At 44.8% G+C, this 14,603-nt stretch overlaps 1 protein-coding gene across 1 annotated transcript in view; it reads right to left on the bottom strand.

The window, feature by feature from the left end:
- The window catches only part of CHSY1 (chondroitin sulfate synthase 1), a 95,186-nt gene extending 82,402 nt beyond the window's left edge, over positions 1–12,784 (bottom strand). The window contains exons 1-2 of the mRNA XM_030578652.1: positions 12,316–12,784; positions 375–870 (exon numbers count right to left, since the gene is read on the bottom strand). Of these exons, the coding sequence (XP_030434512.1) occupies positions 375–870; positions 12,316–12,629 (810 nt within the window). The 5' untranslated portion in view covers positions 12,630–12,784. The remainder of the gene's footprint in view (positions 1–374; positions 871–12,315) is intronic.
- Positions 12,785–14,603: the final 1,819 nt, after the last annotated feature.

The following is a 14,603-nucleotide window of genomic DNA, read 5'->3' as shown; positions in this document are numbered from 1 at the left end:
CATCTAAGAGTAGTGTAACTGAAAGGTTAGAGAAGTTACCAGGTTTTCCCCAGTTTGGTTCATTTATGAGTCATTTTTCTCCATTCTGTCACACACTCATTTTTGTGGGGGTTTCACATGATGACAGGAAGAAGAAAAAACTATTTTCAAGTGGTAGGACAATTTTATTGTAAAGCCAGAAAGAAAGGCAAGGGAGCTCTGGGACAGGTGCAATATCCAGAACTACTTTAACCAATTTTAAATTTGTATTACACAAAATTAGGTGTCAGGTAGGCCATATCCCATTTGCCTGTGTCTGGGACATGACATTATCCTGTACAAAACAGCACACCTTTCACATCCACATGCCTCATTGCTTGTGTTTGTGTTCTTACCTCATAAGACCAGACACACTGCACTCCTGCAAATCTCCGCACACATCTTCCCACTTCCACATCCTCATGAGTGGTGTACATCTCTCGCAAGCACTCTCCAATGTGAGGCACCATTCTGCGCAGCACCTCCCGGCTCATGATCACTCCAGGTCCTCCCATGCAGAAGTTCTCACCAGGTTCCAAGGCCAGTTTCCCCATCTCTTCAGTGGTGCCAAGCCCAGTCTGTCCAAGGAAGAGGGGTTCACTGCTGTTCAAACTCCTAAGGAAGCTCTCCAATCTGTCCCCCTTAATGTAAACATCATCATCTGCTCTCATAAACCATTCATAATTGTTCAAGTAGTGGTCATGCATGTACTTGAGCATCATAAAGGATTTCTTCTGAGGTGGGTAGGAGTCATCCACGCCTTGTAGTGGCACTATTGGGATTGGAAGAGATGTGTCCGAACCCTCACTGGAGAAGAATTCAACCTTGCCAGGAATGGTTTTGGACCAGGTTCTAGAATGAAAATACAAAGTTAAGTTTACAGACAGAGCACATCATAGTACAAGTCAAACATACAGGAAAAAGTGACTCAGGAGGACCATTTGTTTTAAGAATTTCCTCCTTTTTAATCCTCTTGAAATGCTGTCTTCCTTCCACATAAGTGATAGTCATGTACACTGGTAAGAACCATATATGACAGCAGTTCTCAAACTGTGGGTCACAACTTCCAAGTGGGTTGCTATCCTGTTTTAATGAGGTCACCAGAACTGCTGTTAGACTCAGAGGGGCCAAGGGCTGAAGCCCAAGCCCCACTGCCAGAGGTTGAAGCCAAAGCCCATGGGCTTCGGCCCAGGGCAGTGGTGCTCAGGCTACGGCCCTGCTGCCTGGGACTGAAGCCCTTAGCTTCAAACTGTTCGGTGCTTCCCTGCACATTTTCAGTCCCTACTTCTGACCACTGGTGACTATGTTAATCTATAGTTTCAGAGGTGCAAATGAACAGATGACAAATTTTTGCACCAGCTTATGAAAAGTCTGTACCCCACAAAAGGCAAGACTCTAGGACAGATGGGTAGAGTAGTGGTGTTTTCCACCCAGCAGCTAGTAGATGGACTGGGTAGGCACTGATAGAGGGAAAAGATGCAGCAACCCAACATGCAGGGAAGAAACAGGAAAAAAGTTACCTCAAACTCATCTGCCCCTACCAGCTGGAGGCTCATGGAAAAGCAGCCCCAACGAATGGGGCACGAATAGCAGCACAGTAGAATCCTAACAGATGGACTTCTTTTCTTATCATGGTATTACCCCTCACAGACACATTTTGTATCAATCTCTGGAGAACAGGAACACAGATTTTTTTTAAGCCCTACTCAAAGCTCTGATATTAAGTGTTCCATGATCCCACAAGCTCAGCATCTAGTTCAGAAACACAGGAAATGAAACCAAAAGGAAGAGAGAGGACAATTGAAATGGAGGGTTAAAGAGGTAACAGCCACCACTTGAGTTGGCAGCAGGGTTTGAACTCCACAGAGCTAAAACCATGAGATACTACCACTTCAGCTAAAGAATTTAGGGATGGGATTTTCAAACAGGACAAAGACACTTAAAATAACTTTCAATGGAACTAGCACTCCTAAATCACTTAAGACATTTATGAATCTACTACATCTGATGTGAATCAACTCCCAGAAGACAACAGACCCATACTTCCCTAAAGAGGTTAGGAAAGCAGTGGGGTTTAAACAGGGATGGGTATTTGTGAACAGGAAATGGCAGGCTACTCCAAGCATAAAGAGGATGTCTCATGAGACACAGGAGCTAGTAGAGGAATATGATCAGCAATATAGGCAGGGCCTATGGCATATCAGCCACTCTTATAGCCAGGAGCCCTTATTTGTGTTGAGCTGTGTAAAGACATAGCATCGGTCTTAAGCCTTCACCAGCAGCCTCTAGCAAAGCCGGACTAGCGCATACGTACATGGGCAGCTGGCCTCTTTATGCTACTTAGGAGGACTCCTCTTTACACCTCTTCTGAGTCACAATCAAGCAAAGATTCTCTTGAGACATTTTAAGTTACCCAGCTCTTAAACGTTCCACATTCTTGCTCTTAAAAAAAAAAAACCTTATGGAAGTTAGATCACTGGGTATTGTTTAATGCAATTGCTACCCACAAAGACAGTAAAACTGTCTTCCATGCCTTCCTACACAGAATAATCGGACAGTTGTTCCTTCTATAGGAGTTACTTTCTAGTTATGTTTGGCAGCTTTATTCAGATCATAATCAGCATTCAGAATCTGCTGTAAAAACATTCTTGAGGTGTGAAAGAATAGTGTTCCTTAAATGTATCACTGCTATTCATACCAGGTGCTTCCAACCACAATTTTTTAGATTAAGTGAGCCAAACACATCCTACACTATTCTTAAACTATCTGAAATCTACAGCATTAGCCACTGGGAGACCTCATTTAAAAATATATTAAAGGTAAATTAAACAAGAAATTCCATTTAGAAATAAAAGGTATTTTAAAATTTTCATACCCAATGAATTGGGCAGTTGGTGTTCAACAGTTATGTCTGCTCCTCACAGAAATTTTAATATAAAAAGTTACAATCATTTAAAAGAATATACTTATTTAAATCCGGATTTATTAGTCAAGTGTCCAGTGCATTTTAGGAAATTAACATCCAGTTGAAGTCAGTGGAAAGAATCCCAATGACTTCAGTCAGAGCTGAAACACATTTTTAGGGTCTGTCTGTCAACACAGCAAAGAAAAATCTGCAGCTGGTCCATGTCATCTGACACAGGCTCACAGGGCTGTTTCGTTGTTGTGCTGGCTTTCAGGCTTGGTCTACAGCCTGAGCTCTGGGAGGCACCCACCTTGCAGAGTCCTAGAATCCAGGTTTTAGCCTGAGCCCAGAAGTCCAAACAGCAATGAAATAGCCCCGCAGCCCAAGCCCCATGAGCCTGAATCAGCTGGCATGGGCCAGCCATGGGTTTTTCTTTGCCGTGTAGACATACCCAGTTATCAGCGCATAAGCTACAGTTTATGAAACCACTTGACTGAAATGGGGAAAATAAGCTAGTTATAAGCAAACACTTTAAATTAGTGAGAGTTTCCTTGTTAATTCTTTGGTAACCACATTTAGATTGATCCTCTACTCCTTTTTAAGTAAAAAGAAAGCAAACCATACGTAGCTTTTTCTATGCTAATATCTAGTGGTTTATGAGTGAAATATCCCAGCATAAACTGTTTTTAAAATTTAAAAGTGAAGAAGCCTTTTGACCAACATTATTCAAAAAGTGCATTTGTGATAGATTTAAATGCAACTAGAATTGTGATTCTCAACAGCTTTTGTTCCACAATTATCAGAAGCATCCATTGTTATCTGTTCCCAATGCTACTTTTATACTGAACCAAGCCACTTCCCAGACAGATTCATTTAATAAAGTGGCAAGATGAGGTCCTTATAACTTCTTCAGTTTACTGTCTTTTTCCTTTATGGAAACCAATAATTTTTCAACTCACTTCCTACACCATGAAAAATCAGCACTCTCTAATTATGATGAACTATTGACAGGGCAGGATGTTCTCTGTACTTTATAGCTCCTAGCTAAAGATCCTCTACGGTCCAGATGTTTTAGAAGAGTACTCAGCTACATAAAGCAATGCTGCGTCTGTTATTTCCCATGTTTGTAGGTGCTCTCAGACCTCCCAGTTCAAGTGCTCCTATATCAACACTTATGTGAGTACTGGTAGGGAATAGCTTCGTCACTTGAGATGGAACAGCTGCACACATCAGTAAAAGTCTAACAGATTGGGTTTTTAAGTGTTCAAGCTGCAGAATATACCTTGGCCCAAAGCCAGTGTCCTAGATAATATTTTTGGTGAAACTACAGTTGGAGTATACCTTAATCATTTCCTAAAGTAATGCGATTTCTAAGATAAGGAGCAAGTCAGCGTAACTCAAGGTTGTGGCTTCCAGCACACATTTGAATTTTGGTACAGGTGACTCATAGAAGCTCACTGAAGGCCTTTTGAATACAAAAAAGTCAGTTATTAGAGGCCAAAACATCTGGAGAACATCAATGCCTGCTGCTTCTTACTGTCAGAATTACTGGCAGACAACATTTGATATGCCTAACTTATTGGCTCAGGCATCCACTTATTCGGAAAGTATAGGCACAGAAAAATTTAAGTTCAGGATGCATGTTTATTTACTTCTAATAATAAAAATCAAACTTGAATTTATATGACCAGCCATATCTGACATTTGAAAGATTTGTCTATCAAAAGACAAGAATAATAATAAACATGGAATTTTGTTCAAGGCTACTTCAAGCCTCTTAACTTTAAGTCATTGAAGAGCCAACTAGCAAAGTCATAAATGTAAAACCAAGTTTAACAAGTTCATAGCAACTATTCCAATTCAGTCTGGAATCCTTAGGTTTATTTTCTTTTTGCTTGATCTTCAGCTATAGGTAGTGTCCTAAATCATAAGACTCCACAGTCACAGGGTTTAGTTCTCTTTCCTCTCCCATGGCCTGAACAGTATTTACTCACATGAGCAGTCCCATTTGCTTTGCTTATACTATTTACATAAGCAATAACTATTTATTAGAAGGTTTGCAGAACTAGGCATGAAACTTGGTAACAAAAACCAAGAAATTGCTATTTCCAGAGAAGGCCCATACTCTCTGTTGGTATTTCCAGAGAAGGCCCATACTCTCTGTTGGTGTTACCAGGATTATCAATCATCTGTACTGCAATAGTCCCTACAGGCCTCAGCCAGGTATATCCTCGACACTGTGCAAAGATACATCAGGAAAACTTTAGTGGCTACTGAATATTAGTATTCAAAAACACAACAGGCCCTGGAGGGTTTTCGCCTTCCTCTGCAGCAAGGGGCACGGGTCACTTGCTGGAGGATTCTCTGCAGCTTGAGGTCTTCAAACCACAATTTGAGGACTTCAATAACTCAGACATAGGTTAGTGGTTTGTTACAGGAGTGGGTGGGTGAGATTCTGTGGCCTGCATTGTGCAGGAGGTCAGACTAGATGATCATAATGGTCCCTTCTGATCTTAAAGTCTATGAGTCTAACAAAACTGCTTTGTTAGAGCCCAACCCTCTCCAATATGTAGAATCTTTACACATGTGAACAGGAATACTGCATGAGTCAAGATTTGAAGGATTAAGCCCATAGGATCGTTGGGGCTTTTTTTGGGAGAAGTGTTGAAGATGTGCACGATATTGAGCAATACCAGTTCATACAGCATGCAAGACATACACAATTCTGATAATCCAGAAGCATGAAAACCCAATGTCATGATTTAAAGAAAAAAGTTGAGCAATCTTCTTTTAGAATGAAGACACTTAATATAGTGCATTAAGGCTAGCTGTCATAACATCATTACTATGAGTCAGATGAAATTTTTCTTCACACGCACATGCAGCCAATTCCATGCAAGTCACATGATTAATACCGCTGGTCAGGTACAAGGGTTCTCCATAGACAGCTGTTAAAAATCAAATTAATGTAAACCAAGTGCATACAATCTCTTGAGGGCACAAACTAAGGTGTATACAAGAACAAGTTAGGGCTACAAAGCCAACAACTACTATTACCAGGAATTCAATACTTCCTAAAAAGCAACCACTCACATAGTTATAGTGTTGTAAGTAATAATATATGCACTTAGCAGTAGGGACTTGGCATGCCCTAGATCTGGAATTTTTCCTCACCTTCAGTTTCCAAATTCTTGCTTCATTATCTCCAGTGAAGACTCATAAAAAGCACAATCTAGAATATTCATTACTCAGACAGTTGTCCCAAATTAAAAAGGATTAAAGAAAAAAAGTATTTCATTTTTGTCCGAGTGTACTGGGAACTTCCTTCGCAGGAGACCAAGAAGCCATTTAGAGTTTTGAGAAACACTTGCATTGTATAATTATGCCAAAGAAAACAATTTGTCAATGCCTCAGCAAGATAATGAAGCTGGGAAAATGATTTCTTGACTACATCATGGAACACTGAATTAATACTAATTTTGAGCAACTCTGTTTCTAAATGATAGACTAGTTCTCCCCAGTGAGTTCTTCCTCAGAAGCAAGGCAATCAGCTCGATTAAGCTATAAATGTCATGATGAGAAAGCAGCACTGGTAGCAGATGTGGCTCTGGTATTAAGTATCTTGAGGTGTCACTGGTGTAAGGTTTGTTTTTTGTTTGTTTGTTTTTTAAAAGGCTATTTTAAAAATGTTCAAAGATATTTATATGCTGATCCACCTCAGCACTGGAGAGTTTTGCATCCAGTAGTATTGATAGTGTTACTTACATCAAAGTGCAAACTATTATCTTGAACACCACATACAATTCTGTCTCCCCTCTTACCAGAGAAGATCTCTAGGAGTTTATATCTTGATAGGAAATTTCTCTTTAAAAGCTACCAGCCATGCTGTCCTGCAGAAAGTTGCCAGAGAGGCTGAATAGTCTGCTATACTCCTTAAAGTCTCCCCTTCCAAACCTAAGAAAAGCTAATCTAGGGCCCTAATTTCCAGAGCGGATGGAGTTCAGCCCCCAATTCTGCACCTACAAGTATATGCGGGTGCAATTTATAGCATCAGGGTAAATGTACAAATGTGCCTATGATTTACATATAATTGCTCCCACAATAAATTTTAGGTGGGAAGGCCAGTGCCTAGGTCTCCTCTTTTCCTCAGAAGTATGACAGTTGGTTGCTCACAAAATATATTATTTGTTCTGTAGAGTATGTTGCAGATTTTGGGTCACTGTAATAAATATTAATGGCCTCCCAGAAGTCCTATACTCTCACCATGGCATGTGACCAGACCATAAAAAGAACTTGTTTTTTGCATCAATTTTTTTTCTACATTCCAATTATTTTGATTAAAACATATCTGGATTCACTTAACATAATCTGAATTGGAAGCAAATGACATTTTCCCAAATGTAAGTGTATACTCCACTGCCCACAGTATCTAACTAGTTACCCTGAAAGGACCCAACAAGAGGAATACCAACTAGTAGACTAGATCCCAGGCCTGCAGATAGAGAGCTTGTATTATACTCTTGCAATGGCCAGCCCTGGGATCAGGCACAGAATACACACTACACTCTTAGACCCCAAATCCTGCAGCTTTTCTAAGCAGTATTTAGCTTTTTCAGCACTCTATTTCCTATAAGATACAACAGCACAACGTGTTCAAAATGCAGTCTCTTGAATAAGTGAACCTTCCAAGCAACGTTTGAAAGAGGCAAGTTTGGGTATGACGTACTGCACAACATTATCCAGAAGCAGAATGGCATCTCTCATTCACGGTCTTTTAAAGACCCTCTCTGTTTTTTGTTCCTTAATTACATACAGTTCAGTGTAGAGAAAAGTAACATTCAGCTTGGTTCTCAAAGTTTGATGCCTCCCTACACATTAATTGTGTTAAAAGTTAACTACTCTCCAAATTTCCCAGTCAATATCATTTATGTGCAGAATAAATGAGTGGGTCTAGTGTTTGGCAAATTGACTATTGCTTCTATTCCATTAATAAGACATCTTTGTCCAGTCTTTCTACTAACAGCAGACTTTGGAATCCTCTGGTTCTTGCTCTTCTGGCGAGTCTTCTCCCTTCTGTGGTCCCTTCAGGATAGCTTCCTGCCACTCAGAACGATTAACGTTTATTGGCATCCTTTTTCTTCGCCTCATGCCTATGCCTATACTCTTTCTGACTTGCCAACTTCCTCGTTGATTTACATGGTCACAGCAAGGGTGATCAAATCCATTTCCTATGTTGTATTTTAGTTGCCTTCTAAGACACAGTTTCTGCTAATCTGTTTGTCAGATGGAATAACAGTTTAAATCAAATGTTTACTACACTCTGCCTATTATGCTACCAGAGCACTATTCAAAGCTTCCTAAATTCAATAGGCCCACTTCTCCCACTAGCAACTCACTAAAATGACTGATAAAGCTTTTCAGGAAGTGCACTGCTCAAGTTCTTCCTAAGCATAAGTGGATTAGCAGCAGCAAAGGACAGCATACATTTTGTTCTTTGGTCCCCGGTAAATATTTGCAACCACTTTTTTCCCCAACTGAAGCCTTAGAACTAAAAAATAGTTTGGAAATTTTCAGCTCCCTGCACCTCTGGCTCCTCTCACAACTACTGAAATCATATTAGCCAGTCTCTGCAATTCTTAAGATGGTAATACCATAATTCCTTGCCAAGGGCTTCCCCACTGTCCTTGCTGCAACCATTCATCTTATCATGATGCAGTGTCAATTTAATAATCTTAATTGTCTAGCGGAGCATACCATGGCACTCATAAGCCATCTAAGGTTTCTTTTAGCCAAAGGAAAGTGTATTCTTATCTCTGGGACTTGTTTTTTCAAATGCACAGTAGGGTGAAATAGGGTGAAAAAGGCTTTTAGGCTCTTCACAATGGTAACAGCTCTCAGATCTTGTCCATTCGGTGGCTACTGAATCTCTCAAAAAAGCCACCAATTTTAGGGGGACTACCAATTGCCTCTTCCAGGCTGCGCATTAGCTTGCTCGCTGAAGGTTCTGTTTCTTTCTTCTCTCCACCGTTACCCAATGTCTGTCAGTGTGCATCTCTCCTGCACATCTACCCTGTGGATCTAGTTTTGCAAACCTGACCCACATAAGTAGCAGCACCACTGAAGTCAATGGGTTTACCTGCATGGCTACTACCCAGTGTACTGGATGCAGATTCAGATCCTATATTAGTAACTACCAACGTGTAAATGCAGCTTATGCCAACATCTCTTTGAACATCTTAGGTCTCTCATAACTGCCTCCCTCTCTAAAATTCCCAACCCAACTAGGTTCGAGCTAGCACAGCTACTATGTTGAAGAGCCCAGTTAGCCAATTCCTTATGTTAAATATCCCCTCCCACTTTAATATATTTTATGGCATTATAATCAGATGCTCCCATTTCTGTTAACAATGAAAAGCACTTTTATTTGCTCAGTTTCACTAGCCTATTGATCAAACAGGCCAAATATTTTAACCTACAAAATACAAGAATTTGTTAAAGATACATCTGCAGAAAAAAAATTTTAAACTATAATATATCCAAGTTAGGTTGCTAGGTTTTAACTACTTCAGATCTCTTGCAGAAGCATACCTTGGGGCAGGACGTCCCAAGATCTGCCTTTAGCTTAAGGTTGAAGCACTATGCACATTTTGTGCAGGAAACAACAGCAGAGTAGAGACACTCTCTAGAACCATAGGTACTACCCTTGCCAAAAGGATGACTGTTCTAATAAAGATTGGAACATAGTAACAGATTTCATCACCAACTACTGTTTGTATTACAGTAGCAAATTGAAGTCCAATTTATGGATCAGGCTACATTGTTATGCCTAGTGCAAAGAAGATCCCTGCCCTGAAGAACAAATAAGAGAACGCTGCAAATTAAAATGTTTAAGAGATCTCCTTCCCTGTGACAGTATCAAAATTGAAGACCATTAAACAATCTATGTTTCACCATTTATGCTTTCTCAACCTGGAGATCACTTTCTTCATGGCTAGATGGGAGTATAGGTGGTCCCAAAACTTTGTTTCTATTGCAATATGCGGTCTTTGTATGGAAAAGATTCAGAACACTGCACCTACACAATACTACAATTTTGGTTTAAACGCATCTGTAGTGAATTTTTTTTTAAAGTAAAGTTCAATAAAAACCATTTACTAATTCCACCAATATTAAAATGTTGGAAGCTACAATATGTTAAGCCTCATTTAAACAGAAAGTTGGGGTTACGGTTACCAGATACTGTCCCTTAAAACAAGTCACAAAGGATTGGACTAGCGGGAGCATTCATGAAGTTTCAACACGAGGAGATTACAGTGCTGTCAAAATGACCCTGGCAATTTTGCACTGAACACAGAGGTTTAAGTTCTCTGACATACACACGCATACACACGAATGTTCAGATCTCTCCACAGCATTGTTCTTCATGTTACTCACTTCCCCTTCATATGGGTAACCAAACTATTTTCACATGAGCTATAATTTAAGAAGAGCTTCCAATCTCAAACTAGTTTTTGCTAAAAACTTCTGTGCCAGAGATCTTAACAACCATTAGAGTTCAGTGCAAAAGTGTTAGCTGAGCATATCCTAATGATGAATAAGGGATGCCAGTGAAAAGTGCAGTTGAATAGACCTGAGTATTGGCACATTTGTGGAGGTCTAATCAGTTATCAGACTGATCACTGTCAGAAAGTGGTTTAATTCTGATGCAAGAGCATTTCCTTCTTTTAAACGGTCAACTTAATGCAACTAGTCAAACAAACCATAATCAAGAAGACCCTTAAGGTGAAAGCTCTATAATATAAACTCAAACTTGCATTTGCAAAGTAGTCCTCAATTTTGTTCAGGGGTTCTTTCAAACAAGAGAGTTAGTTAGCTCCTAAATCTTAAAGGGTCAGAACCTGGGGGAAAAGGTCTCATTGTCTGAATTTGCCTGCTATTGTTGCAAGTTGCAACAAAAATGGCTACAACTGAAAGATTTCTATTTTTTGTTAGTTTCCTTTGGTCCATTTGACACTACTTTGGGAACAAGTGAAGCTGCCTAGAAACACACAGCGCCTTTGTCAATTTCTCCTGCTGTTTGTGTGGGTTTGCCAGATAGCACCAAGGGAGAGGAAAGCTATTTTAATAATAGGAAAATGTGACTGTAAGAACCACAGTAGATTAGCATGGAGACTCAGCATGGAGGCGTAGTACCTGAAGCAACTTTTAACTGGTATTTTGAGGCTTAATAGGTATCAAGGCAGAACAATGTTTAAGTCAGATACTGGTGTCTGTACAGAGTAGATCTCTTCCTACTTAGTGAGAAACCCAGCAGCAGCTCAGGATGTATATTTCAAGATTTCCTCCAGATTGATCTGTATGGAGGCTCTTTTCACAAACCCCGTTGATAACAGGCACAGCATCACCCACAGGCATGTAATGCCATTACAAAAAATGCCTTCAAATACACACCAAGTGGAGATTGCAGAAGAGACTCTAGATACTTATAGATCCCATCTGTCAGAATACAAAGCAGCTGGTTAGCAGCAAGACCCCCTGAATCTGTGCAGCAGGTTAGAGATGTTCAGAGGGGAAGAATAAAGCAAGCTCACCCCCTTCCCCTGCAAGGCTAGTGACTTTATCCATTTAACAGATGGGAAGCTGCACAAATGAACCCAGATAAGGAAGAGGCATATAAAGCACATTCCCCCACACAGACATTCTCTTCTCTGCACACTTCCTATAGGGACTTTATCCACTTAACAGATGTAGGCTAACATGCAAAGAAAAGGGGGCATAAAGCAAATCCCCATACATATTTCCCTCCCCCTGAACCCACCCCTACTCCAGTGACTATCTTCTTCACTGATTAGGAGATATATATGCCAAAGAAGTCACGGTGAAGGGAGCGGCTGCCCTATGCCTAGAGCAGCATAAGAATAGGGACAGCCAAGACAAGGACAGGGTGCCCAAGCATGTGTGGGAGGAAATGAGAACACAGACCAGAACGGCCCGGGAGGCGGAAGGAAAGACTCTACCCCACACACTGCTGGGGGAGGGGGAAGACAAAGAGGGGGTGCACAATGGAAAAGGGGTTCACGGGAGGCTCCTGTCCCATGCACTGCTAGAGGGGAAGGGCAGAGAAGGGACACACAGGGGGGAGACCCTGTGATGGAGAAGGACAGAGTAGGGGTGCACAAGGGAGGACCTTGCCCCATGCACTGCTAGAGGGGAAGGGCAGAGAAGGGACACACAGGGCGGAGACCCTGTGATGGAGAAGGACAGAGTAGGGGTGCACAAGGGAGGACCTTGCCCCATGCACTGCTAGAGGAGGAGGACAGAGAAGGGGTGCAGGGCGGGAGACCCTGCTCATACAACGTTGGAGGAGCACAAGGCAAGGGTGCAGCCCTCACCTGTAGGCAGCCACCGCCCGGCTCTGCAGGTATTTCTGGGCTGTCATGACCCCCACGAAGAGGAAGTTGCTGGCCGGCGGGATGTCGTCCTGGCGCTCTGCGGGGTCCTGGGGCCAGAGCAGCGTCCCCCGGGAGTCCCTGCGCAGCAGCCCCCCGCCCTGCTGCAGCCGGCAGCCCTCCGGGCTCGCCTTCCGCCGGTGTCCCGCTTTCTTCAGCTCCGAGGCGCGGGGCAGGATGAGTCTCGACGCCAGGATGAAGCCCAGGATGAGTCCTAGCAACACGCTGAGCCAGGAGCGGCGGCTTCTGCCAGCCATTCCCCACTCGCTGCCCGACACACGCTGGCCCCCCAAAATACACCGCGCCCCGGGTGACGGTCCCCTCGCTGCCTCGCCCGCTGCACGGAGCGCCTACACCCCGGCTTCTGCCAGGGGGGCCACTGCCCTACTCCTGCCCCTGGAGCGTCCCCTCAGCCCTGCACCCCGGCGGCAGGTCCCCGCCCCCCTGCACCCCCGCTGCCCCGCCCCCCCTACCCCAAGTCCCTGCCCCCGCCTCCAGCCGCACCCCCGACGGGGGCTCTCCCTACTGCCTGCTCCCCCAAAGCCCCCCCAAACTCCTTGCACCCCAACTGCCAGCCAAGCCCAGCCCGCCTCCGCTGCCCCCCCCACCACCACCACCAGGGCCCCCTGCTCCCGGGGAGCCCGGACTCCGCTGTGCCCTGCTCGCAGCCTGGCCCCGCTGCTGCCTGCCCTAGCCGGCCAGCCCGGGCCCCCCCGGGGCAGGGAAGCGCAGCCCCCGCCTGAGGGCGGCAGCCATGGGACCCTCCTCCTCCCCGGCGGAGACGCGCTCGGCTCGGCCGCCGCTAGCGCTGCCCTGCCCGGCCCGGCCCGGCCCGGCCCTGCCCGTGGTGCTGGTGCAGCCGCCGCGGCGCGTCCCCCGGCTCAGCTCGCCATGGCGCGGGGGGAGGGGCGCGGCCCCTGTCCAGCCCGCCGCACGCACAGCGCTCCCCGGCCCGGGCCGCAGCCTTTGGCCCCGCTCGCTTGCCGTCCCCCCGTCCCCATTGGCTCGCGGGCAGGCTGCGGCGGGGGGGCGGCAGGGACGGGGCAGAGGGGGCGATGGGGGAAGGGCCTGGGGGGGAGGGGGTGTCAGGGAAGGGGGGAAGGGGAGACCAAAAAGGGGGCGATGGGGGAAGGGCCTGGGGGGGAGGGGGTGTCAGGGAAGGGGCGAAGGGGAGACCAAAAAGGGGGCGATGGGGGAAGGGCCTGGGGGGGAGGGGTGTCAGGGAAGGGCGAAGGGGAGACCAAGAAGGGGGCGATGGGGGAAGGGCCTGGGAGGGAGGGGTGTCAGGGAAGGGGGGAAGGGGAGATCAAGAAGGGGGCGATGGGGGAAGGGCCTGGGGGGGAGGGGTGTCAGGGAAGGGGGGAAGGGGAGACCAAGAAGGGGGCGATGGGGGAAGGGCCTGGGGGGAGGGGGCAGAGGGGGTGACAGGGAGACCGGAAAGCGGGTGATGGGGGAGGGGAAGGGGATCTGACGGAGTGTTAGGAAAAGAGGGACTGGGGAGTGGAGGGGTGAGACAGAACAGAGGATAGAGGAAGGGGGAAGAGCATGGGGCAGAAAGGGGAAAGGTGATGTGGCAGAAGGAAGGAGAGGAGGGGGATGGGGAAAGAGTGAGTCTGGTCTGGGGATGAGAAAGGGAGAAAGAAAAATTCCAGTCTGGGCATGAGGGGGGAGTTGGAATGAAAGCGAAAGGGTCATAAAAATAGGGTGGGTGTACTGGTCCCAGGCCCCCTGATGGTGTTCTGCCAAGGGAGACTAGTTTATCAGATTGTCTATGTCCTGAGGCAATGCAAGTTTTGTGGATTCTTAGAATCTTACAAATCAGAAAAACCCTTGGATTCAGCATTCCTCCCATGCTTTGCGTTTAGGGACTGCATATCTAACTCCAAACTGGTTCCCTGGAACCTCCAATACCTTTCAATTTTAAATGGATAACTAGTCCATAGGTAGCAACAGACATTGATTATCACACACTGTAGATTTGCAAAGGCCCAAACAGATCAACAGTAAAACAATGCACTAGCACTCAAGGCTAGAGCTGAACTGGAGTTTTCTTAATATACACTGGGATACTACCACTTGTTCAGCTCCACTGGCTTTAGCACCAGTGGGGATGCCTAGTGCAGTGATTCCTAAACATTTTACTAAGGTAACCCATTAACTACATTTTGTCTTTTTTTTTTTTTTGCAACCCACCATTACATGCATGCACCTCCATTCAGGTGCTGCAACCC

This window comes from Gopherus evgoodei, chromosome 10 (genome assembly GCF_007399415.2).
Source record: "Gopherus evgoodei ecotype Sinaloan lineage chromosome 10, rGopEvg1_v1.p, whole genome shotgun sequence".
Lineage (NCBI taxonomy): Eukaryota > Metazoa > Chordata > Testudines > Testudinidae > Gopherus > Gopherus evgoodei.
This window is presented reverse-complemented; position numbering and strand designations above follow the sequence as displayed.